This window comes from Rhinolophus sinicus, linkage group LG01, assembly GCF_036562045.2.
Source record: "Rhinolophus sinicus isolate RSC01 linkage group LG01, ASM3656204v1, whole genome shotgun sequence".
NCBI classification, from domain to species: Eukaryota; Metazoa; Chordata; class Mammalia; order Chiroptera; family Rhinolophidae; genus Rhinolophus; species Rhinolophus sinicus.
In genome coordinates, this window is record NC_133751.1 from 202,853,392 (window position 1) to 202,879,504 (window position 26,113).

Genomic DNA, 26,113 nt, shown 5'->3' on the forward strand with positions numbered 1-26,113 from the left:
GAGGGTTGGTTTCAACTCTTCAGAGGCTCGAGGGGCCGCTGGGCACACTAGGGATCTGAGATGACGGCCGGTTGCAATGAGCGATGTGGCAGAGACTACATTTCCCAGCATTCCATGGGCGATCGCGGGAACCACAGATCCCAGAGCGCAACAGAGTCTCGAGGACTACAAATCCCAGCATTCCTGGCATCATAGTCCTCTAACTTCGACTCCAGTGTGCCGCGCAGTGTGCGCAAATTCATAAACCCTCGCTCAGGTTTGGTGGTTTCTGAATCTCGAGAGTTGAAACCAGGCGTGAAGACCCTCTTCACTCTCAAAGAAGATGACAGCCTACAGAGAGGTAACTTCTGTTTACATGGAACTCAGAAATCTCCTGCAAATCATGGTAAGGCTCCAAAACACAAACAAAACTGATTAAACCATGAAAGATAATATAACAAAATGACTCCTTCAAATCATGCTTGTTTGTTGGTCTGGGGTGCCTTTTACGTATTTTGCGGGGGTTTCCTGTTGTGCTGCGTTGGGCAGGGAGAGAAAGCGATTGTATACCCAGAATATCAATACAGAAAGGGACTTGAGAGAATTTGCTAATCCAACCCTGGTTGTTTTACATATGAGGAAACTGAGGCCCAAAGAGGCGAAGAGATTGTCCACGGGTCACAGTAAGTTGGGGCAGAGTTAGAATTCAGCCCTAAGTCTCCTGACCCGCAATCTGGGCTCTTTGCACACTAAACTGGCGATATTTTTAGCAGCATGGCTATGTGATTATTATTCTCCTTGGTGAAATTTCCCCATCAGGTTGAAACACCCAGAGGTTAGGTAAGCATTTATTTGGTGGTTTCCTGCAAGTGTGATGTTTGTTTATCTTCAGCGTGGGTAGGACTTGATGTTTTGATTCGTTCTTTGTTGCTCAAGGTGACATTAAATGAGATTTCAGGAACTAGGTAAGATTGTAGTGTAAGCTAACGTTTCCTCTATTAGAGATCTCCTATTTCTTTTCTTAGGCTTTCCTTCCTCTTCCTGTCCCCCTTTCACCCATCTGGGCATCCACCCAATTTTTCCTTCCATGTAATTCAACAAACAGCTTTTCAGCTTTCCTTATTTGCCAGGCTCTCTGTCAGTAAAAGGTGAAAGACATGGTCACTGCCACCAGGAAGATAACCATCTAGTTAGGGAAATGAGGAGACTCTACTGAAATTCAAGATGGACTGTGATAAATGGCAAAAAGGAAAAGACATCAGAATGTTACAGAGATTCTGATGGGGAGATTTATTCCACCTGGCATAACTTGATAGAAGAGGTGGCATTTGATCTTGAAGGATGGGAAGGATTTTTTTCTCTGTTAAAAATTTTTATCTTTAGATATTTTTGTTTGTTAATAAGGTATAACATACAGTAAGGGCACGATTTTTGCATATATGTACACCTGTGTCACCACCCCCAAATCAAGATATGAACATTTCCAGCACCCTTTGTGCCCCTTCCTGATTAGCTCTGCATCCTCCTATCTCGATAAGCACTCTTCTGACTTCTTTTACCACAGAACAGTTTTGTCTGTTCTTGAATTTCATATAATGTAATCATACAGTATGTCCGGTATGAATCTGGCTTTTTTCATTCATCAATATTTTTGTGAGATTTATCCGTGTTGTATATAACAGTAGCTTGTTTTTTTTCCTTTCTTTTAATTGCTTAGTATTCCATTGTATGTGTGTAATACTATTTACCTGTTCTGTTGATGGGCATTTAGGTTATCAGTTATCAGTTTTTGGCTATCATTAACAAGGCTGCAATGAGCATGCTTATGTTTCTTTCTGTGGATTTGTGCACTCATTTCTAGGATTTGTGCACTCATTTCTAGGAGAGAAGTTGCTGGCTTGTATGGTGGTCATACGATCAGCAATAGTAGATATTTCCAGTTTTCCAAGTGTGTTTACCAATTTTCACCCTCACCAGCAGTGTAACAGAGTTCTAATGGACTTTTATCTTTGTCAATACCAGGTGTTGTTTGTCAGTCTTTTAATTTTAGCCATTTTGGCGAAATGTGGCCTCTCATTATGAATAGTTTTTATTTACATTGTCCCTGGTGTTGGGCTCCTTTCCGTATGTGTATTGCCTATTTGGATGTCCTCTTTTGTGAAGTACTTGTTCAAGTCTTTTGTTTACTTTATATTGGGCTGTTTTCTTAATAATTTGTGGTTCTTTATGCATAGTCTAGATATGGAGTTCTTTGTTCGATATATGCCTGCAAATATCTTTTCCAAGTCTGTGGCTTGCCTTTTCACTCTCCTTACTGGTTGGTGTCTTTTGATACACAGAAATTCCTAATTCTAGTGCAACAGTTCAGTGTTTTCTTTTATGATTAGTACTTTTTGCATAGAGTTCAATAAATCTGCGTATAGGGTTCGTAGGATTTTAACAGGGAAATACGAGGGAAGAGATTTGCAAAAAAGACAGAGCAAGCTTGAGGCCCTGCTATGAGTTGGGGACGGTGTAAGTTGTGTTGGGCATGGGAAGGCCTGGAGTTTGGACTGTAAAAAAGAATGAAACAAGACAAAGCTGGGAGGGTAGGCGGGAGGCATATGCGAAGGGCTTCAGCTGCAGCCTTGGAGGCTGGACATTGTTCTGGAGGAAGTGGAGGCACTGCTGGAATATTTATGAACTCAAACAGAACTTAGTTGTCTTCCTTCCACCACCAAATTTGCCCCTCCTCTTCCGCAGCCCTGTTCACTTACCACCTCCAGACAGCTCTGCCTTCCCCAGCCAGAATTCTGGGTGATATTCTCCTTCCCTTTCTCTGCTTTCAACTGGTCACCATGTTTGATAGCTTCTATGGTATAAATGTCTCCAACAACTTCCCTTCTTTTACACTACCTTTGTTCAAGATCTCACAATCTTTTATCTGGAATATATCAAGTCATGTTTCCCTTGACTTGAAGTTTCAAATCCCTTGAAGTTTCCCTGCTCCAGTTTTCTCCACATCCAATCCATTCCTATAGCAGCTAGTATGATCATTCTAAAATGGCAATTATTCATGCCTCTTCATATAGCTTAAAACCCTAAATGGCTCCCCAGAGTCCTTAAGATAAAATAAAAACTCCTTTACATGGCTTAGATCCATTGGGATTTGCTTGCTCATTCTTCCAGGCTCAACTCAAGCCCCATCCCCAGAAGCCTGTCTTAAATCACCTCTGCCTAGGGCACAGTCCAGAGTACTAGGTGCCTGTGGCAACTGTCTGTCATAGCCACACAGGCCCGTCTCTCCCAGGGGCTTGTGAGCACTCTTAGGTAGGAACTTTGCAGTATTTAGGTATTTACTGGGTATAGTGCCAGCCCTGAGGTTTCTAAGAACCCGAATGACCTGACTCCAGGTCTATATCCCTCATTTCTCACCCCTGAACACTGGTTCCCGCCTTTCTGGTTTTCTTTTCTGCATCAGTATATGCTGCATAGTGCAAGCCTCTGACTATGGTCACTACCCCCAGTCTTTCCCCCTTTGCCTGAAAGATGCCTGTTTTTTCTTCCGCAGCATACTCTGCTTCCAAAATGTTGTCTCTCATAGCACGTAATACATTGAAGTTTTTTCAGGGCAAGAACCTTGTCTTATCTTCATATAACCTTCTAGAACATAATAGATGCTAATGAAATTTTTGAATAAATGAATGGGTTGGTGTTTGGCTCCTTTGCATCTGTCCTGTCTGATTTCTGCACTCTAAAGCACAAAAGGCTTTAAGACCTTTTGTGGTGTATACTGTACTTTAAAGGAACCAGCTTAAGTGTTCAGTTAAGTAGCATTCCTTAGCCATCTTCCAGGGGAGTTGGTAAGTCCCAAAAGCAGTCACGAATGTCATTTTGGTCACAGAGGCATTGTTGACTTAACCAATCGCTTTCTATTTTAAAACATTTTTTTTTCTGAATAGAGGTCAAGAACATGGTCTTTGGCTTCAGTTAGCCTGGATTCCAAATTGGACTTTGCCACTTTTGGATTTTTAGGCTTGGTTAATTCACCCGAAAAAATGGGAATAATATTACAGGCCATAGAGTTATTATGAGAATTGAACGACACAGCGCACAGCACCTGGCACATGGAAAAACGCTCAATAAATAGTAGTTATTAGGCATCACATTGTCTTCATACCCCAGGATAGCCACAGTGCCACAGGAAGCTCCCGGGGGTAAAGCACCACAGGGGTGGAGTTCACGTCCAGGATGGTGATGGGCCCAGCACCACCTTAGCTGCATTCCTTTTCTTAGGCCTCTGCCCACCCTATTCTTGTGCTACAGTCCGTCGCAGATCCTTTCCCCCTGGCCCGGCCCCCGACTGGAGACTGCGAACGCAATGGGGGGAACCTAGTGTGGGCGGAACTCTCGTGTAGCGGCCGGAGGCTTCCAGGGGAGAGGCAAAGGCGACGGGTCCGCGGAGGTAGAAAAGCGTCGGACGCCGGACCGATCATGGACGCTTGACAACCTGCGGGCAGGCGCCGGGAGGCCGAGACAGCGACCAAGAACATAGAGGGGCGGCGAGAAGAGGTAGGGATCAGCGACAAGGCGGTACCTGGCGCGCCGGGCTCGTCGGGTTTGTCGGGCTTCGCCTCCGCCTCCGGGAAAGCCCGCGGCCACGCCGCCCCCGCCCCGGGGAGTGCGCCCCGCAGTCACTCACTCAGCACCGGCGGCCCTGCCTGGAGCACACCGCCCTGAAATCCACCCCAGCCTGAGAATCTCAGCTCCTGCACCGCGGCTGCTCTGGCTTCCCCACCACCAAAGGCTGCCTCTTTGCCCCTCTGCTTTCCATCAAAATAGCGCCCCTCCGCGATGGGAATCCATCTCCCCTGTGTCTCTACCCTCCTCCTCGGGCCCTCCCACTCCAGAAGAAAGCTGTTATCAGCGCCTCCTTACCTCTTTGCCCCCACGGGCTTTGCTCCGTAGACCAAGATTTGTTTGAGGGATCAAAGTTTCTGTCCATTTCTCTAATCCCTCTCCATTCAATAGCTTCCATTCAATAGCTTCACACTTGTCTGCTTGGAAGGGAGGTTTTCATTCCTTCTTCCGGAACCATCACCACTCCCCCACTTCCCTACTTAGCAACCTTTACTCCCTAGTACTTTTTCTGTTTCCAACAAGACCTTCTTAGGTAACCCTAAGTGAGGCAACATTCTTGTTTCTCTAATACTGTGAAAGCTGCGGTATACCTGCCTCCACAGGAAAACTCTGTGTATTTTGCACCAAACTATACTTTGAATTATCTGCTTCAGCTTACCATACCTCTTCTCTTTCATTTTGTCATACTGCCACAATACCTATCACTCTTGGAGGAGTAACCTTTTCTTGTACAGGACTCCTGGACAGTAGGTATGCAGTGTGTATGCTCGAATCCACTCAGCATGCGATTAGTTTATACAGTTCAGGGACTCTCGTCCCTAATGTCTTCAGGGCAGCAAAACAATATCTTTGTTGTTTTCTCATGTCTTTTTATTGTTTTCTTGAGGTCTCATACAAATTCTGAATTCATGTTTGGTAAAATGTCACGTACCAATAGGAGGTCAAATAGAGGGATTTTCTTATCTATACCTGGCTGCAGTTGGGAATCTAATGACACACTTGAAGCTGTAACTGATTGCTTTTGCTTGTATTTGCCGCCTCTGTGTATGGGCAGGATTCTCTGTTTCTTAACTAGAGCCTAGAAAACAGCTAATGAGAAACTCCTGTGTGTTTCTCTAGGTCCTGGTTAGATTTAAGGGCTTAGAATGTGCTGTTTTGGGAGAGGGCCAGATGGGGATGAAGTGGCTTTTACTAAGTGTTTTTCAAACCTCAGAATAAGGACAAAATCTTTAGTTCAGGTGAATCGTATTCATTTCACAAAGTGGTTGTAGCATCTGGAATCAAACTTTTTTTTTTTTTAATACTATAAAATTATTCTGAGGTCAGATCCAGCGTTAAATAAGCGTAGATTTTGCAAAGGAGAATGATGGAAACACTTTTCTTTTGCACAGATCTCAAGGCCAGAGAATGGCAGGTGAACAGAAACCCTCAAGTAACCTCCTGGAACAGTTTATTTTACTAGCCAAAGGTACTAGTGGCTCAGCCCTCACTGCTCTCATAAGCCAAGTCTTGGAGGCTCCTGGAGTGTATGTCTTTGGAGAATTGCTGGAGCTGGCCAATGTGCAGGAGGTAAGAGCAGTTTCTAAACAATTTCTCTGTCTTCTTTGTTCTCAGCCTTCCTTTGAAGGAAGGTTTCCCAAGAATTTCAGTGCTGAACCGTTGTGGACTTGTGAGGTGCCCTGTTGAGGGAGGGGTGGGAATTGGCAGGACTGGGGAAGAAAGCAAGGACTCCTTCTAGTCAATATTTTTATCTGAACTTGGGGTAAAATTAGATTAGTGGCTAATAATTTGAAAGATGGGGCAAAAACCCCAATTGAACCTAATAAGTCAGGGAAGTAGAGTATAAACATGGACTTACACTTACACAGGATGTTTAACAGAACCTTTGTTGTGCCTTCAAAATGAGATGATCCAGTGAAGAATGACCAGGTGGAATAATGAGATATAAAGGAACCTCTAGTTTTCAACCTCTGCTTCTTGCTTGGGATACTTTAATACAGTCTTCCCTTGTTATCCATGGGGGATTGACCCCCGTCTGATGCTCAGTATTTGCATGTGATCGATATTTGTGTATGGCTATGGCAGGATGTGCCTCTCTCACTTCATTCACGTGGATTCAGCATCGTGCTTGGTGTGTGGCTAATTCAAATTTTGCTTATTGGAACTTTCTGGGATTTTTTTTCCCTCCATATATTTTTGATCTATCATTGGTTGAATCCGCAGATGCGAAACCTGCAGATATGGAGGGCCAACTATTGATTGATTGGTTCTTTTATATTTATTGATTGAGAGAGATAAATAGAAAAGTCTGGCGACCTCTTTATTACCCTGGGGTTGTGTTCAGGAGGTCTTGGTGAGGTGGGTTGTCTTCCTGTTCAGCATCACAGCTTCTTTCTAGTTGCCCAGGAGGTGCTGACTCTGCAGGTGGCTGCCATCTCAGGTCTGGGCGGTACTTGTTCTCGTGAATCATGTGCACGATGCTGCTGTGGGGGGCTTGGGCGTTCTTGTTGCTGGTGGTCCACACAGAGGAGGGGGTGGGCTTTTGTTGGCCAGTTCTTCACTTCATTAGGACACCTTTGCTGTTGGCTGCTGGCTCCAGCTTTGTGGTGAATCAACCCATTGTAGGAGGGGTCACAGGCCTTCAGATTACTGGGCTTGCTGCTGTCCATCTGCATATTCCTCTTGATCAGGAGATGAATGGTTCCCCATAATCATCCGTTGCAGACGTGTGGACATGGCGTCCTCTCCGCTCCCTGCAGCAGCCAGAGGTGGAAAGAGCCACTTGTAGTTTTAATTGTGGATTTTTATTTAATGTCAGTGTTGCTTGCTAGATTGTATACTCTTTTGTGCTCACTATTGTTTCCTTAGAGCTTAATACATGTAGCCTGACACACAGTAGGCTTTCAGTCAAAATTTAATTTACCAGAAATGGAAAAGGAATCCTGTGAGGAAAATTTAAGAGAACTGGGTTCTTTTTTCTTTTTGTTTACAGACTCTATTTTTTAGAGCAGTTTTAGATTCACAGCAAAAGTGAGGGAAAGGTACAGAGATTTCCCATATACGCCCTGCTCTCACCCATTACTAATATCCCCCACCAGAGTGGAATCTACATTGACACTTCATTATCACCCAAAGTCCATGGTTTACATTAGGATTCAGTCTTGGTGTAGTACTTTCTGTGAGTTTGGACAAATGTGTAATGACATATACCCACCGTCACAGTATCATGCAGAGTAGTTTCACTGCCCTAAAAATCCTCGGTGTTCTGCCTGTTCATCACCTGCCCCAACCCCTGGCACCATTGATCTTTTTACTATCTTCATAGTTTTGACTTTTCCATTATGTTATATAGTTGGAATCATACAATATGTAGCTTTTTTTAGATTGACTTTTTTACTTAGTAATATGCATTTAAATTTCTTATGTCTTTTCATGGCGTGATAGCTAGTCATTTTTCAATAGAAGAGATGACCAAGGGGTAATATGTTCCTTCAGGTTTAGGAAAAGCCTGAATGAATATGCCAACTAGTTTTGTAATTATGAAAGATGCTAAAAGGAGATAGATGAAAATTAAAGGCAGAAAGACCTTATTGATTTGGGCCAGTGGCAAAAGTTTTGGAGTATCTGCTCTAGAGAAAATAGTCTGTTACAGCTAGTTTTGTAATGAAAAGTGGAGGCTACATTGTATGGTGTCTTTCACCTCTGATTCAGGACCTCAGGAGGTTCTTGATAAACCTGAGAAGGTAGGCTTGGATGTTAGGGTGCCAGAGTTCTCATTGGGGTGCTTAGCAAATCACTTTCTCTCTCCACAGTTTTGTTTTTTCCATGTGTAAGTTGGGAATACGCTAGTTGCTTTTCAGTGGTCTGAAATTATGGATGTAGTTCCTGGAATGTTTTTTAAAAAGATGGTTAAAATTGAGTAGTATTACCGCTGGTGTCCACAGAATAACTTGGGTATTCCTGTTTAGACTTGACTGAGTTTGGTAAATTGGAAGAGTAACAGGTACATATTTGTGGGTAAAAGAAACACTCAGTTAAGGTAACTGACAACAGAGCAGAGCAGTTCCAGGCAGAACAGTATCTCATTTTTCTTCTGCAGATGGCTCTTTGCTGCCAGCATCAGTGACGAATAAGAAAAATTTTAAGGAAGTTTTTATTTGGGGTAGCCTGATACCTTGGTTTCCTGTCCCAACCTGGCTCTTCTGTCACATCTTCCACTCTGATGGTCTCTCCCAGCGCTCAGTCCATATACAGTCCTGAAACTCGGAACCAAGCTACGCTTTGTTCAGTTAGGGTTGATAGTGAGTGGCTCGTGCTGTACCTGCCAAGCTGGTGTGTAGACCGGCTGTTCCAGTGTTCGTTTTAATGGCAAGGGAATCCTCAGAAAACGTGAACTGCTTCTAGTACTTCTGCTTTGTGTGTATGAGGCAGAAGCAGTTACTTGGGCAGGCTGTGTGGAGTGTAAAACATGTGTTCCGGAGACAGAAAAAGTAAGTTGGGGGCTTTAATTTTCCCTCCAAACAATGAAAGTGTTGGAAGAGACCAACTAATAAACAGTCCAGAACTATGTGTGGCGCTTGATCATCTGCCCCATGGTTGGACCCTGCAGTGCCTGGCAGACAGCTTGGCCTGTGAACTGTTTCTTTTCCTCCTCAGCTTGCAGAAGGAGCTAACGCGGCTTATTTGCAGTTGCTGAACCTGTTTGCCTATGGAACATACCCGGATTACATAGGTGAGTTGGTTAAGATCTTGCAAGGACTTTTCCTCGTTATGTCCCTCTGTGTGGATGTGCTGCCTCCACGAGGGTCCCTGGGGTTGGGAGATAAGGCCTGGGGTGGGACCTTCTCCATCTGGCTGTGTCCCGTTTTACTGTGCTCTGTAGGTGCTTCACATGAGGACTTGCCCTCCCACCTTTTATGTCCCGGTGGGTAAAACGGGGCTATGTTTATGCTCATCTGTAAGTACAGCCCTTGTTACTCTTGAAGTCTGGTGTTTGTGGAACACTTGACGTTGTGACATGTCGGAACCCCCCTTGTAAAGTGTTTAAGCATTTTCAATATTAGCAAAATAATACCACTACTGTATGGAAGAAAATTTGGAAACTAGGGGGAAAAAGTCACTCGTGTTAAACGGCTGTTAGCGTTATGGTGCTGGACTTTTCCTCCTCGGCGTGGGTGTTCTGTTATGTAGGTGCAGTTACATGATGGGTATAATTTAAAATCTTTTTTCACTTATTTCATAGGCACTTACCCATGTTTTAAGTCTGTGTGATCATTTCCCCCCCCCCCCACATACCTAATTACAGTTTATTACAGCAAAAGAATACAGATTAAAGTCAGTAAAGATAAAAGGTGCATAGGACAGAGTCCCGGAGAAACCAAGTGCAAGCTTCCAGCTATCTTCTCCCAGTGGAAGCACGTAGCGGTGCTCATTTCCCCAGAAGCAATGTGACAACATGTACAAAGCATTGCCAACCAGGGAAGCTCACCTGAGCCTTCGTGTCCAGACTGGAGATCAGTCACATAGACACGGGGCACCTGACCTTAGCTACTCATTTTTTGTGTGATCATTTTTAATATTCCATAACCTAATGCTCCATAACCTCCTTAGCCCATTCTCTGTTGTAGGTCATGTGAGTCATTTTAAACTAGAATCATGAGTATCAGGAAGGAGGGGAATGCATGTCCTAATGCTAACTTGCCTTCCACCCAAGCCATTTTTGTCTGCTTCCCTGGTGTACTTTAGCGGCACAACAAGGGCTGGTACGTAGTTTATTCTAGTGGTGTGACTCAGGGCTGTCCCTATTACTGTATCCCCGACCTTCCCCTCTGAATCACTGTCTTCCTGGTCACGTCTACTTACTCTTTGCTGCTGTCAGACTGGACAATTTGCCAGTTTTTTCTGACCTTCGCTTTGTTCCAATGAGTGCGTCCTCTGTTTCCCTGCTCACTAAAGAGACAGCATTGCACAGACTCTGGAACCAAACTGCCTACATTCTAGTCTAGCTCCACTTCTACCCGTTGTGTCCTTTGGCAAATTAAGTAATCTTCTGTTTCCTTATCTGTAATGAGCCAGGTCCATTGGCTAGATGTTCCAGAATTTAGAGTTTGGGGGACTTTAAAAGGGTAATACGATGCACATATCTTTTTATTAACACCCGGGAGGGATGTGGGCAGCACCTGCAGTCAAACACATTCATAATTTTGCATCAAAACAAATGAATGTTTGCAACAAGTAGGATCAAAAGCCCGCCTCAATTCAGGTCAGGATTGCCACCAGAGGAGCTTTAGCACCAGGCTCAAGGGATAAAAATCAGGATGACAGATAAGGAATTGAAAGCATTCAGAATCTATCTCGTGGGACTGTTGTGAGGACTGACTGGATGTGTATATGTGCGTGTGGACCTGTGTGTGTCTACGTTAAGCAAAGCTGGCCATGTGTGCTACCTGCGGCTGGCTGCTGCCATTGCTGCTGCTACCATCATTGCTAGGTCTAAAATTCTGCCCATCCTTCAAGGCTCGTCTCAAACAACATAACTCTTTTGTTCCTGTACCTTCCCAATGTGATTGGCTCACAGGCTCTCTTTCTCCCCGTTTCCCCTTGCCTCCCTTCCTCACTCTCTCTCCCTCTCTCTCTTCCCCTCTCCCTTTCTCTCTCCCTCCCCCTCATCCTTTTGCTCTCTTCTGGTAGTTTGTACTTTCTGCTGGTAATTCTGTCTCTCACTTGTAGCTGTTGAGACATCTGATTGTAAGACTGAGGACAAGTCCAGGGCCACTGAGTTGCGTATAACTCCTGGCGGTTGGTGGCCCTGGAGCTGTGTAATGCAGTAGCCCTGACGAGGCCCGTCTTATTTCTGCACCTGAATCATTTAGGACAGTGCCTTGCACATAACAGATGCTCAGTGATGGCGTGTTGAACTTGATTGAATGTTGCAAAGGGCACAAATAGCATTCCATTAAGATAATTGTCATATCAGTCTGTGCATTCATGCCTGGCTTTGCAGGAGATTAAGTTCCTTCTGTGTAGAGACTGAGTCTTCTTGGGAAGCACATGTCTTCCAAAGAAGACAGGAGGTGCTCGTGGAATGTTTGCCTAATGAATAAAGGCAATCATGAGAGTATTTCAGCAGTAGATTTAGTGTGGGGAATTGGTGTACTCATTCCATAAAGAAATCCTAATTTGATCTTGTGTCTTGATTTTTGTGGTGGGTGGGACTGAGCAGCCAACAAGGAGAGCCTGCCAGAACTGAGCACAGCTCAGCAGAACAAGCTGAAACACCTCACCATCGTGAGCTTGGCGTCGAGAATGAAGGTACAGTCCCGAACCCTTTCCTGTCTCCTCCTCACCTCAAGGCAGGTCTCTCGTTGGCATCATGGCGGGAATTCCCAGCTACACACCCGTAGAGTCACATCATAAACGCACAAAATTTGCTTGGCAAAGGACAAAAGAGGAAAAAGGTAATTAACATAGTGTTGACAATTACACACCATCCCATTTAGGAAAAGTATGCCCAGGAGTGATTGTGAATCAGTGGGTCTCAGTTCTGGCATGCCATGGTGCCTCACATGGCAGGAGCATTTTGCCATTCTAAAAGGAGACTGCTCCATTCAAATACACATTTTTCAAACAGTGGGACATCTCAAGGCAAAGCTAACCACTTCACCTGTTGTTCAGTGTGCAGTGAACTGTGCTAATGCTGGAGGAAAAACTTGCTATGTTGGACTTACTGAGAAGTAGACTTTTAATACGCTGCTTTCCTCTGGGGATTATCAAGGTTTTTATACTCATCAGAATTTTTGCCTTATATGCTAGCTTTAGACCCTGACCTGCTGTAAGATGCCACTCGACTGTATCTCTGACTTCTCTGCCCCACTCAACTAAGAGGGAGCCTTGCAACCAGCAGCTCCTAGTCATTAACAAAGAAGTCCAGATTTGGTTCATTTACAGTTGATTTTAGCTCTCTGCCTAATCCCAGCCCATGTGTCTAAGTTTTTATGGGGCTGTGTCTTTGAGAGTTCGCTATTTGCATTTCCCTTCTGTGATTGAGCTTGAGAGATGTGTATTTCTTCCTGCATCATTTCAGTTGCTGAAGTCTAATCACACATTTCAGCGTGGCATTTCAGGTGGGAGGCCTGTTTCATTAGGAAATGAGGACTGACCTTTTTTTTTGGTTCTGATCAGGGACTTCTCAAGTGTAGCAGAGTAGGAGTAACTTTTTTCCTTATTTCTGCAACCTGTCATTTTAAGCCCACCTACCACCCCTGGTTTTCAGACCTTTAGTCGTAGAATACCCCTCTAGGTGTGTTTGCTGTTACTCTCTTCTCTGTATGCATTTCTTCCTGTCTGTTGCTGCATTTGATTGCTGTGTTAATTTCCAAACAAATAGTGATGTGTCAGAGGATTTGCAGAAAATGGGTTGTTTAGGCAGCCAATTGTCTGGGAGTCATGCACGATGTTGGTATAGCCCAATAAGGGTTTGTTGTTGCGAACTGACATAGGTTGCAAGAGTCCGAGGCAACAACTGTAAACTTCAAGATGACCTCTGAGCTGGCCGTACTAACTGGACACATGTAGGTGTATGTGTCAGCCCACAAGTTTTTTTGCTTGTGCTCTGCTGGGCAAGCAGCCAGTTCTACTCGCCAGTGTCTGAGATTGTTTGGAATTTTGTGATGACTTTGCATTTTATGCAAAGTCTGCAAGCTTCCAGAAGGCAGCAGAGTAGCATATAGAGTCTTCTTAGGGTCTCTAAGAGTTTGCTTTAGAGCAGGAAAGCTGAAGACTGGGCAAAGTCCAGGAGGTAGAGAATCTCAGAGAAAGCATTCCTAGATGCTGTGGGTCTTGTTTGAATCCCACAGGTCTCACAGCTCTTGTTGCCATAGATACTAATAATTATCACTAGACTGCGTTCCCCAGAGTCATGAGGCAGCTGTTGTCTACGTGGGTAATACCTGCATTTCTTTAATATTTGCCAATGGTTTTTGTAAACATCACGTGGCCTATCTGCAGTGTATCCCCTACTCCGTGCTGCTGAGAGACCTGGAGATGCGGAATCTCCGGGAACTGGAAGACCTCATCATCGAAGCTGTCTACACTGACATCATCCAGGGCAAGCTGGACCAGCGAAACCAGCTGCTGGAAGTGGATTTCTGCATTGGCCGGGACATCCGGAAGAAGGACATCAACAATATTGTCAAGACCTTGCACGAATGGTGAGGCTGAGAGAGGCGGGTCTCTTCCCTTTAGGGAGGGGGAGAGCTAGCCTCTGGTTGGGGAAGTGTGGTCTCAGGTATTAGCTGGGGCTGCCTGGGAGCTGGGGCCCTGGGACAGTAAGCCACAGAGTGGCGGGCTGCATTTGTGACATAGCCGTGTGGCAACGGAAACCATTTCAGGCTTCCTAGTGCCATGGATATAAACTAGTTCCTGTCCTAGAGCAGCTGGGGGGCTTTTAATAGCGAGCTGTAGAATGCCCAGAGTTGGCAGGTGGAGCTTCTGAAGCCTAGCTGTGTGACACTGATCGCGTGCCTTGCAAACTCAGCTTCAGAGTTTGACCAAGCTCAGGAAGGTGGTGTTGGTAAGATTCTTTGGGTAAGAGAACCCTGGCCAGTCAGCGTCAGTAACATACTGGGCCGGTGTTCGCAAAACAGGGTGAGGGATAGTGAAGATAAGGAGTGGGTTATGCTAAGTTGGAACGCAGACTCACACACAGAATATTTGGTAACTATACTCTGGTGTATAAAAAGTGGGACATTTGCCTGTGCTCTTATTTTACTAGAATTTGATGTTTGCCAGAGCTGTTGAAGGTTCAGCAAAGGTTTGTTACAAAGTTATATAAATGATTTGGGGCTTGTAAAGCCAGATGGGCTTAGTGGGAGAAGAGGTGTTAGCTGAGTTTTGAAGGGGGCCAGGATTAGAGTGTGATTGGAGGTGAGAGTGTTCCCGGGCAGACTCATGGTGTGTTGCAGGTCAGGAAGCAGAGCAGGCAGCTTTGTGTAGAGGGGGAGGGCAGTTATTTCCTTACCCCCCAGAGGAGTATGTCCAGAGATCCTGCTCTGACCCCCTGGGGTCTAATATCCCTCCCTCCCCGCCCCCCCCACACACACCACAGTTTCTCTCACTTCAGCTGCTGTTGTACCCCAGCCCTCACCCCAAGTTCTAGCCCAGGTGTGGCCCCAAACACCTTCCCTTTACAACCTCTGATATAAGCAGAGGTTGGGAGCTTTCAAAAGATTGTAGAACTGTTAAATCAGAATAAATGGGAAACAAATGTAGAAAACACCCCTAATATGAAAATGGTCTGGCATACCATTAGGATGTCTTTCTGATCCTACCAAAGTTGGCTCTTAGGCCATTTTTGAGATGGCCCGACAGTTTTCACGTCCAAGTCTGGCTTCCTGTTTTTAGCCCCGACATGTTTCCACCCAGGGGTGCCATCTTATCCCCCATCTAGGATGTTTACTAGAACAGATTCTTAAACCTTGTGTTTAGGCCTTAGATTTGGAACAAAATTGGGATATAGCGTGGTATACAAACACCGGGAAATGTTCACGCTATTGAATCTTAAGAGGAGGGTATGTGTGTATTCATTGTACTATTCTTTCCACCTTCTTTAGGTTTAAACATTTTCAAAATAAAAAGTGAGGAAAATAAAATGAGGGGAGGGAGTGATAATTAGGAAGTAACTTAAACTCCCGAGAAAGGGGGCAATCTCCAAACTAGGACGCTTTTAGAAAGGAATTTTCTCTCTTGAGAACAGTGGTTAATCAGTGCCACCTATAAAGTCTCCTAGTTCCTTTAGTTTCAAATTGTGTGAAACTTTCCCGTGGGATACAACAATTGGAGATGAAAGCTGTATTCTGAGAAACCACCCCTCTTCCTCCCTGTTTGTCTCCACATGCCCTGTGTTACCTGTTCAGAAATGGCCGTCTTTTGGAGGCAGTGAAGGGGCGAAAGCCCTGGCAGAGGGGGCGGTATATGAAGACCCCGTAGGGGGTGGGGAGGGAGACTCGGGGGCTGGAGGAGAGCCCCCAGGCCTTTCTGCAGCTCAGGGTTGGTTGTGTCCTTCGTAGGTGTGATGGCTGTGAGGCAGTCCTGCTCGGCATCGAGCAGCAAGTTCTGAGAGCCAACCAGTACAAGGAGGACCACAGCCGGACGCAGCAGCAGGTGGAGGCAGAGGTAAGGAAGGGGGCTTTGCTCCCTGCTCCTGCTGGCCATTTCTTCCTTTGTCTCGTGAGTCTTGGTGTAGATGAAACAAGCCGTCACCAACACAGAGGCACTGGGCCAGGTGCCGGGGTCGAGGTGTATGTCATAGGTCCCTGCTCTTGGTGCCCCTGTCTCCTCTCTGATTCCTGGGGGCCAGAGGGCGAGAGACTTCGAAAGCAGAGAATGTTGTGATTCCTCAGTCGACATGCACGTTGCAGCTGAAGAGCAAAAGGAACGAGTTTGGGGGTGTCCCTTAAAGATGGACAGGTGGATGGGGGTTACCAGGCACGGTGGAGGGAGGGCGCAGTTGAGATGGGGCTTCAAGGCCCGGGTACCGCTGTGCTTCCTACACTGTGGTAGGTACAGTGCTCATTCTGTTCTTCTCTAAACTGTACATATATTTATAACCTTTAAAAAGAAGAAAGGGAAACACTTTGGTGGATGAAATGCAAGTGAAGATAAAAGTGATTGTGGTTTTAGTGACATCTGGTTGTTCAGGACACTTGCAGCCTCTTGGAGGGACAGGCTCCAGCCTTTGAGTTAATAGGCATTTGTTTGGGTGCCTGTAGCCCGGACACCTGTGGCGTGACCTCAGAATCTGTCTGGAGCCCTCAAGATCAAAATGTTATCATCGGAAGTCCTTTTCTAGTGTGACAGGGCTTGAAGTGTTGATGGTATTTAATGTTTTGTAAATCAGGTGTCCAGGAGTGTGGCAGAATGAGGTGTTAGAAATAAGTAGATGTGCCTTTCAAGGGGGGATTTGTGAAATTGGAAGATTCCCGCTACTCCTTGTACTCCTTGCAAATAAAAGCTGTGTTTTTTTGTCTTTGTAAGACCAGCTCCTTGTCCCATGTTTACCCATAGGAGTTGCTCAGATGTTGAGCTGAATATTTCTGGCACAATTTAAAGTGGGTCAGTGGACTGCTGAACTCTGCTTTTCATGCACCAGAGCGAATTTATTTGGGATACACACACACTCCCCTCTGTGCATATATGCTTACTCTGTGGATGCCCAGTCCATCATTAATTTTTAACCCAACTTCTAGCTAAAGAAGTATGAACCACATTTAATTTATCAGCCAAAGACAAATACAAGTAGGAAAATAAGCCTGCTGCTTCTCTACTAAGCTGTTTAACCCCGTTCTGGAATATTGTGGCCTCTTCTCTGACCTGGGATTGGTGTCTGAATAAAGTAAGGAGGGCTGATTACTCCATCCTCTCCATTGATTCTTCCCTGTAAATCAAACCCTGGGAGCAAATGAGGCTTGGAGGTGAAACGCGCGCATCTGATGTGGAGTAGCCTGTGTGACACAAACTGTCTTTACCCGGGTCGGTCGTCTGGGAGGAGCCTGATCACTGCTGGCTGCCCCATCGCGCCCGGACTGGTGCCAGGTGTGTGGTAGGGGTGGGGTGGGCTGGGATTGTGGAGGTTAGCAAAGACGAATGACACTAGTATAGTTTCGAATGGTTCGAGTTTATTTCCGTGATGAATGGCATCTGACGAAAGAAGGTGGGTGTGAGCAGAGGTATTTTAGACACTTGCCTAATGTTGAGGCACGACCAATACTTAGACAACAGTGTGCACTTTGTAATTATTTTTTAAAAAGACAGTCAGCACCTGTGGATTTGTCGTCAGTGGCCCTCTGTGGGAAAACACGGCTGTGGATACCCCAGCTGGCAGAGCCTGAGGCTGCCACCAGGGGGCAGTAAGGGTTTGATTAAGTTTGAGAAAGAAATGCAAGGAAAAGGCTTAAGGCCGCCACCACCACGGATGAAAACAATCTAGCGACTTAATAATCTTCTAGAATATGTGGAACAGACCAGTGTGAAGAGAGGGAGCGTGGTGAAAGCGTGGAGCCTTGGCACTTTTTCTGTTCAGTAAATGTATGAGCAGGCTGCCAGGTGTAGGGTCACCCCCAGCAAAGGCTCACTGAATATTTGTTGACTTGAAAAGAAATCTCCAAAGAACTAAAGTATAATTCTATCATATTCTGCTTGTATTTATGCTTCTGTTACCCTTGACATAAACATTTTTAGCCGTTTTCTCAACTGAGTTGATCTTTTCTTTATTTGTCCTTAAATTAGACTGCTTGTTCTCAAAGAGAAAAACTTGATGCCTCCCCCTCCAAGTCTTATAACAGCAGGTTTCTTTTGGTGAGTCGTAGCTTCAGGAGCCTTCTGTCTTAATGAAGTCAGCTCCATCACATATTACCTAAGAATATTCTCTCCTCTTAGCCTTTCACAGAAATAATATATGAATTAGTTATAATTCCAGCAAACCGGGTGGATGGATGGCTCAGTTGGTCAGAGCATGAGCTCTGAACAACAGGTTTGCTGGTTCGATTCCCACATGGGCCAGTGAGCTGCACCCTCCACAACTAGATTGAAGTCAATGAGCTGCCGCTGAGCTTCTGTAGGGGCGGCTGGATGGTTCAGTTAGTTAGAGCACGAGCTCTCAACAACAAGGTTGCCGGTTCAATTCCCACATGGGATGGTGGGCTGTGCCCCCTGCAACTAAAGATTGAAAACAGTGACTGGACTTGGAGCTGAGCTGCGCCCTCCACAACTAGATTGAAGGACAAATACTTGGAGCTGATGGGCCCTGGAGAAACTATTGTTCCCCAATATTCCCCAATAAGATAAAATAAAGTAAAAGAAAGTAATTCCAGCAAATCTGGGGGAGACAGAACAATAACGTTTACTACCTGTTTCATTATCTCTGAGCAAGCACTCTGGAGGAGTGCAAGCACAAAGCACCTCGTTTATATTTGATTTTGGAGCATATTTTTCTTTATATTTGAGTGTGCCTGTGTCTGATGTTCTATGGGTGTTAATATATAGCTATCACTACATTCACAAAGTAGGCTTTGTTCCAGGCATGCAGGTAAGAAAGCTAATTGGACAAAGTCAGCTCTGTTTCCTGTGAGGTAGAAACCCCCCAGGAGTTAAGTCAGAGTGCACCCAAAGTGTGCCTCCTGGAGAGGCATTCTCTCTCTCTGTCTGCCAGCTCTCCTTTTCTTTCTACCACTTTTCCAACTGCGGCCTCTACTTGCTGTTGTCCGCCTTTGTTTTACCCTGCAACTCAGAGTTTTCCTATCTGGGGAGCTCTTCTCACTCCTTCTGCCTGAAAAAGGTCTCTGAGAGCGAGGCTGCAGGTTTGTCAGCAGGTGCACCTGAAAACTCCTGAGGCCCATGTGTTGACAAACTCCAGGTCATCTAGGGTAATGGAATGGGGTGGCCAGCCAGCCAGGCCACTCAGGAAGAAATTTGGAAGGGAGTGGGACATTTAGGCCAAAGAGGACAAGTCTGTGTGTGTGTGTGGGGGTGTAATTGTCATCATTTGACGGATGGCTCTCTGAAAGAGGAATTAGACTTCAAGAGGTTGTTGTACGAGGCCGACGCATGTTTACACCTACCCAGCTCTTGCAAGTCGGCTGTTGCGAGGCTAGGAAGGAAGAGCTGCCTTGGCAAGTGGGGTGTATGTGCCACAGTGGGGTGTATGTGCCACGAGTCTGCGTCTCAGGCTGGCAGGTCAGGAACTGGCCTCTCAGCTTAGCCACCAAAACTCTGACTCCAAAGCTAGCCCAAGTCACCTGAGGTCACTATCAAAAGAGAAATGTCAGGTAATTTCTGCTAGGCTTGTAATGACATAGTCTATAGAAACACAGGTGCAAAGGATCAAAAATAGAATCATTATTTGGGGATTGATTAAATACTTTTTTCTTATTCACGTAGGGATTATGAGACTATTTGTCAGTAAATCTTAGATACTGTCGAATGAACTCAAAAAGAGTCTGGAGGCTTTGGCTAGAAATAAATGATAAAGATTTATTCAAGGACCTTAGGGTTTGCAAACCAGAAACGCAACTCGGCAATACCCAGAGTGTTTCCAGGAAGAAAAGCTGAGGGTTCTTACAGTAAAAAGTATGTTCTTTTTTTAAAATTTATTTATTGGGGAAAAAGTACATTCTTGAGAAGAATGGGTCCTGCATTCTTAGCTTCCGTATTGGTCCAAGATGGTAATCCTGTCGATGACCAGTCGTCTGGACAATGGATATCAGATGGTCTGGATACATGACCATTCTTCCTCAGTCTTTCAGGGGGTAGTCAGAGGGTTATCTGGAGGTCTGATGTCTATCCAGACATTGGAGCAGGACTGGAAAGTTCAAAAGGTCAAGTTCCCAGGCTAATTAAAATAAGAATAGAATCATTTCCTCAGGCCTCAACTTCCTAAAATTTAGCAGGTTGACTGTAGTGATCCCATTTTATGTCTTCACTCTGTTCCTCAGTATATTAAATGAAATAATTGATATAGAAAACTTTATAGTATAAGCTGATTGTTTAGCAAAAATTATAAAGGACTAGAGGAAATAAGGTCAAATGGTGTTTATCAACCAAGATGAATGATATTCAAGAAATTATACTTTTGTGTTTATTTTTAATAAGCTGTTTTTTGCTAAATGGAAAAGGTAATCATTTGCTTGGGAAGATACCATTTTTGGAAATACAGGCCTTGTATTGAAAACATGTTAGTTTTCTAATGTTTTATTTAGATACAATTTTGTCAGCTTTTGGGGAAACCTTAAATTGAATTATCTCAGACAGTGCATCACAGGTACTGAAAATAGGGCATGAATCTTGTTTTTTTTCATTGTCTTAATGTATATTTTTAAGTTGTAGTATCTTTTAATACATTGGAAATCAAAGGTAACTGACATGCAAAGAAATAAACTTGTCAAGCTGTGACCTCTTATTAAGATTTTAATTAATTTTCCTCAGAATACTTAGAAAGCATGTCAAATTGGAGAACTCTTGGAATGTTTTTATAAACATGTGTTTTATAAAGCAGTGATAACTGAGAAATCACATTTCTTAATCTCTCCTCCCAGGCCATCAAAATACACCTTGAAATAAAAACAAATGTCTGTTTTATAAGAGAAAGAGTGGCAAGCCATCCACTTGCTCCAAATTTTTCACTTACTTTGTCACCAAGTAACTACTGAACAAGAGCTACCAAGGCAGCAGTGAGCCCCTACGGGGATGCCTAGGGCACCGAGGTGGCACTTCTTGGTCTGGCAGGACACTGGATAAACCCTGACTTGATGTAGGCTGCCCCCTTGTATTCAGTCCACAATCCCCTGTGCTCCTTTCAGAAAAGTTACAGTGTTGGTTGAGGCGACAGCAGTTTGGAACATGGATGTTCCGACTCTCAAAACAACAAAAAACCAGAGTGAAAAATGACCTACAATCGAGTCAAGGCTCGTCCTGCAGATGATGTCTCCTCCAGGAACTTAATTTCTGTCTCACTCTCACAGTGCTGTCTCTTACTCACGCTCCTGAGACTGGCTGTTGAGAACTTCGGACCCTGACAACTCCCTTCTCACTCTGTAGAAAACCAAGCCTTCTTCCCAGAGAACATGGACGCTCCTTTACTTTCTCACCAACACACATACACTACCTTGCCTGGACCAGCCTCCTCTTCATTCTAATGATTAAAATAAAACTGCAGCTGCCATGGAAGGCAGTGTGGAGGTTCCTCAGAAAATTAAGAATATAATTACCATATGATCCAACAATCCCTCTCCTGGGTATCTACCAAAAAAATCTGAAAGTATATATCTGTAAAGATATATGTACTCCGATGTTCATTGCAGCTTTATTTATGGTGGCCAAGACACGGAAACAACCAAAGTGTCCTTGATAGATGATTGGATAAAGAAGCTGTGGTATATATGGAATACTATTCTGCCATAAGAAAAGATGAAATAGTGCCATTTACGACAACGTGGATGGATCTTGAGATTATTATGCTGAGCAAAATAAGTCAGACAGAAAAAGTCGGGAACCATATAATTGCAAGCAACAAAGGAACAAGCCAAACAAAGAAAGAAACAAAAGCTCATAGACACAGACAATAGTTTAGTGGTTACCAGAGGGTAAGCGGTGAGGGAGGTCGTAGATAAGGGTAAACGGGATCAAATATATGGTGATGGAAGGAGAAATGACTTAAAAAAAAAAGAGCCAATGCTTCCTCTTTTGCTTTTCTCTTCTCTCAGCCAGCTAAAAGGGCAAAGGCATCAGAGAGCCATTAGAGCTGGTTGTGGACGGTGTATATAAACAGGCACGAAGTTGGTACAGTCCCTTTTCTGAACGCAACATAGCAACAGTTATTAAACTGTAAAATGTGCAACCCCTTTGATCTGGAAAGCTCACTTCCAGGAATATGTTCTTCACAGATGTTCACAAAAGTACGCCAAGGTGGTTGTGGGAGCTCTGTAATGAGGAAAACAAACTGGGAGCTAATTTAAAGATTGTAGAACATTCGTACCTGAATAATACACAGGTGTTACAGAGCGTATGTGTTCTGACTGGGAAAATTTTCAGGAGTTGCTTAAATACAGAGGGTGCCAAAAAAATGTATACACATTTTAAGAAAGGAAAAAACTGTATTAAAATCAAAATACAATGAATGACGCTAGCATTCATTTGATTAACGCCATCTTTTGAGTGAACATCAAACTACACGTTGCTACCGTAATTCAATTCAACTTCGAAAAGTAATACATAGATAACATCTTTTAGAATGTATACATGTTTTGGGCACCCCCGGTATATTTGAGCTACTCTGTTAAGTGCAGAAAGGTATTCTGAAAACAGGAGTGTGGTCGCATTTTACCAGGTTTTACTGCATTTTTATCGTTTGTCACTTAGTTGGCTGAAGTTCATTGTCTACTTGTTTATTCAAGAAGGGCTTCTGGAGCTGTATTCCCAGAGTGCTTGTGAAAATATTTGGTTTCATATGTGAACAACAGTAGTTAGCTGAGCATGGAGTCCTTGGTTACCTTTCTTTTCCTAAGGCCATTTTAAGCACTGCTTTCTTTCACTTCTCTGCCAAATGAAGCTGCTTGGCTTTTCCCCTCTTTTCAACCAAGCAAGCGTTAGTTCCACTTTTTTTTTGCTTGACTCATTTCCACGTAGCTACTCCGTGAATAGCCCCTGCTTCTTTCTTCTCATCTGGGTTTCTGAAAATAATTTCTGATTTTCTCACAGAGGGTTCTGGCTTCTTCCCTGGGTGGCCCCCATTCTGATGAGAATGAGTGCCGTGGGTTTCGAGTGCGTACAGGCTGGGCACACCAATTCTATGTCTCCCTTCAGGTTACCAACATCAAGAAGACACTCAAAGCCACCGCATCTTCCTCGGCTCAGGAGATGGAGCAGCAGTTGGCTGAACGGGAGTGCCCCCCTCACGCCGAGCAGAGGCAGCCCACCAAGAAGATGTCCAAAGTGAAAGGTCTGGTCTCCAGCCGCCACTAGGGCCGGCGGGGGCAGCTGGCACTCACCAGGCCTGGGTCAGGTGGGGAGGGGACACCAAGGGCCCGTTCACTCCCCTCTCTACCTTCAGTGAGTTCCAGACCTGCCCATCCCCTCACCAGCACCGCCCCACCCTCTTGGTACTGTTCCAGAAGAACCGTTAACTCCCTGCCCTTGCCCACTCCCTCCTGTCCCCAGTTCCCTTCAGACTCAGGGGCTCCACTGATGCCATCCCAACAGGGTCAGACACTGCCCAGCTTCCCTCCGGGAGGTTCTTGTCTCTGTTGAAGGGCTTGTCGCCCTCCTAGTTCTTTTGCTCCATGTCATTTTGTCAGGCTGCTTATTGCCGGAGTCAGCTTTAACTGGCCCACAGGGATGACTGCCAAGGAGGCTCCCCTGAGTGATTCGGGGCGCTCCTGGTCCAGCCCGTGTACCACAGTACCCACAATGGTGCAGGCAGTCTCTAGCCAAGCAGCAGAATGCTGTGTTTTCCCTCTTCTGCCTTGTCCCTTGTCGGCAGCTCTGATCAGGCCACAGAGGGATGTGATGCTGGGCTATGTTTACTAAACCTGCGGGTTTTCAGCCTCTTAAGCCCAGCTCCAATCTCTCAGTAGTTAGGAGCCCTGGGCTGGCTAACGTCTGGGATCAGCACCAATGGAGGTGCTGTGGGCCTGCCCGTGGCAGAACCTTCTTCCAGCTTGGTGTTCTCCGCTGCCTCTGGCTGCTCAGACTGGTTTTCGGTGTGAAGGCTCCAGCTGCCCCCTGGGGCCGTCTGCCAACACTTGCTCTCCCACGATCTTTAATTCCTCCCGGCTGCATCTGTGGTGGGGATGGTGGTGCTGCGGCCCCTCTCTCTGGGGAAGGACCTGTTGCTGCCTCTGTCTGTTTCTCTCCCTCCCTCCCCGCACTGATGACCCAGAGCCCTCTGATGATGGCATTCTCCTGGCAAGAGAAAAGGACTTGACTAGCCTTTCTGAACTTGAACAGTTTCAGGTTATATTTTAATTTTTTTTTTGTACAGGTTCTGATTCTAATACATTTCAACATGCTTTTTTTCCCCCTTGTGTCAATATTTGTTATAGACTAATCGCCAGGGATTTTTCACCTGGTTGGAAGGTGGCGTGTGTGTATGTGTGCGTGTTTAGTTTTGTTTTTTTAAGGGGAGGTGGAGGTCTGGACAGATTAAAGTTCATTGAGGGAAAAAGCACATTTTAGAAGAAAAAATAAAAGTGTAGATTTAATTTATGTAACTGTGGAGTGCAGGGTCACCTGGCTGGTGGAGCTGGGGGGGCTGGGGTGAGGGCGGTTCAGGGAGTGGGATGCTGTTTCGGTGCCCTTGTGACAGTGGATTTCTCTCTTCCCATCGTGTCCGGCAACTACCTACCATTGGTCAAATGTCGGCAGGTTTCTCGTTTTCCCTTTAAGCTGGTACATGTACCCATAGAACATGCCCAACTAGAGAGTTTTAATTTCCAAAGTGTATTTCATGAAACCCCTTGGCAGATGCTCTGTGGAAAAGGGGTTCTGTTGTTAAATAAATCGGGCTCATCCTGCATCCCATATCCTCATTGGAAATTCATTATCATGGTCTCTGAGCAGGTCTGGGTGAGGCATCCTGTCTTCACACTGATGTCACCACCAGATCCTTTCTGCTGATATCTAGTGGAACACGTTTTGGGGAAATTTTTGGAAATACTTCTCAAAAATACCTCCGAGCCTTATAGGTTTTCCAACTACAGTCATTCATGGCTTAATGATGGGATATGTTCTGAGAAATGTGTCATTAGGCGGTTTTGTTGGGCATCGTGCAAACATCGTAGAACGTTCCACAAACCTAGATGGTCCCGCCCGCGACACACCCAGGCTGTGTGGTACAGCCTAGTGCTCCTGGGCTACAGACCTATGCAGCGTGTAACGACTGAACACTGTAGGCATTTGTAACACAGTGGTCAGTATTTGTGTACCTAAACATAAACACAGAAAAGGTACAGTAAAAATAAGGTGTAAAAGATAAACGGACACACCTGTACAGGGCACTCGGCGTGAATGGAGCTCGTAGGACTAGGCGTTGCTCCGGGTGAGAAAATGAGTGTGTGGGGGTGTGGCTATGACAGCCTGGGACATACTGTACGTGACTGTCCACTGTCCACACTGTCCACTCAGGCTACACTAAACTGACGGAGAATATTTCTCTTCAATAATAAATTAACCTTAGCTTTAACTTTTTTCTTTAAACTTTTAATTTTTTTTAACTTTTTGACTCTTGTAATAACACTTAACTCAAAACACAAATATAGTACAACTGTACTAAAATATTTTCTTTCTTTATATCCTTATTCTACAGTATAAGCTTTTCTCTATTTTTAAAGTGTTTGATTTTGCTTTTTACAGTTTTTGGTAAGAACTAAGATACAAACACACACATAGCCCAGGCCCACACGAGTCAGGCCCATCAATATCACTGTCCTCTGCCTCCACAGCTCCTCCCACTGGAAGGTCTTGGGGCAATGACATGCGTGTCACCTCCTGTAGCAACACTGCCTTCTTCTGGAACACCTCCTGAAAGGCCTGCCTGAGGCTCTTTTGAGGACGTGTCACCCTTTCCAGAGAGCACTAAGATGTGGTCACTAGTGACAGGAGTTTTTCAGCTCCATTATAACCTTATGAAACCACCGCCCTGTAAGCTGTCAGTTGCTGACCGAGATGTGGTTATGGGGCGCAGGACTGTTTTCTTCTCGACCCCAAGCAGGCACACTTGCTCGGAGTGAGTAGTCTTCCATCCTTACCTTGCCCACTGGTTAGTAGAGTAGGGCCTGTGGCTTGACTGGTATGAAACGTGTGATTGTTTTTTGTTGCCCCACGGCCCTAAGGAGCTGTAGGTTCATCTCCACACTTGTGCTGCTTCCTTAAAAAGGGTAATGACAATAACACATTTGTAAAGTGCTCTACAATGTGTCTTCATGAACAATAAGTCATTGAATCCCTTCACCCAGACCATCTCCTG

The 26,113-nt window shown here is 45.0% G+C and overlaps 1 protein-coding gene across 5 annotated transcripts; it reads left to right on the top strand.

Moving 5' to 3' along the window:
* The first annotated feature begins 167 nt into the window (after positions 1–167).
* On the top strand, positions 168–24,166 carry COPS7B (COP9 signalosome subunit 7B). Of its 5 annotated transcripts, none has more exons than XM_019739810.2 (8): positions 174–385; positions 4,285–4,530; positions 5,991–6,168; positions 9,256–9,331; positions 11,822–11,910; positions 13,606–13,808; positions 15,666–15,771; positions 22,954–24,166. In XM_019739810.2, exons 3-8 carry the CDS (start codon positions 6,007–6,009, stop codon positions 23,110–23,112), a joined length of 795 nt encoding a protein of 264 aa, XP_019595369.1. In that variant the 5' UTR covers positions 174–385; positions 4,285–4,530; positions 5,991–6,006; the 3' UTR covers positions 23,113–24,166. The 5 variants fall into 5 exon arrangements, with proteins under 5 accessions (XP_074171068.1, XP_019595369.1, XP_019595372.1 ...); XM_019739812.2 differs by having other exon boundaries at positions 183–385; positions 4,255–4,530; XM_019739813.2 differs by lacking the exon at positions 4,285–4,530 and having other exon boundaries at positions 179–385.
* The last annotated feature ends 1,947 nt before the right edge of the window (positions 24,167–26,113 follow it).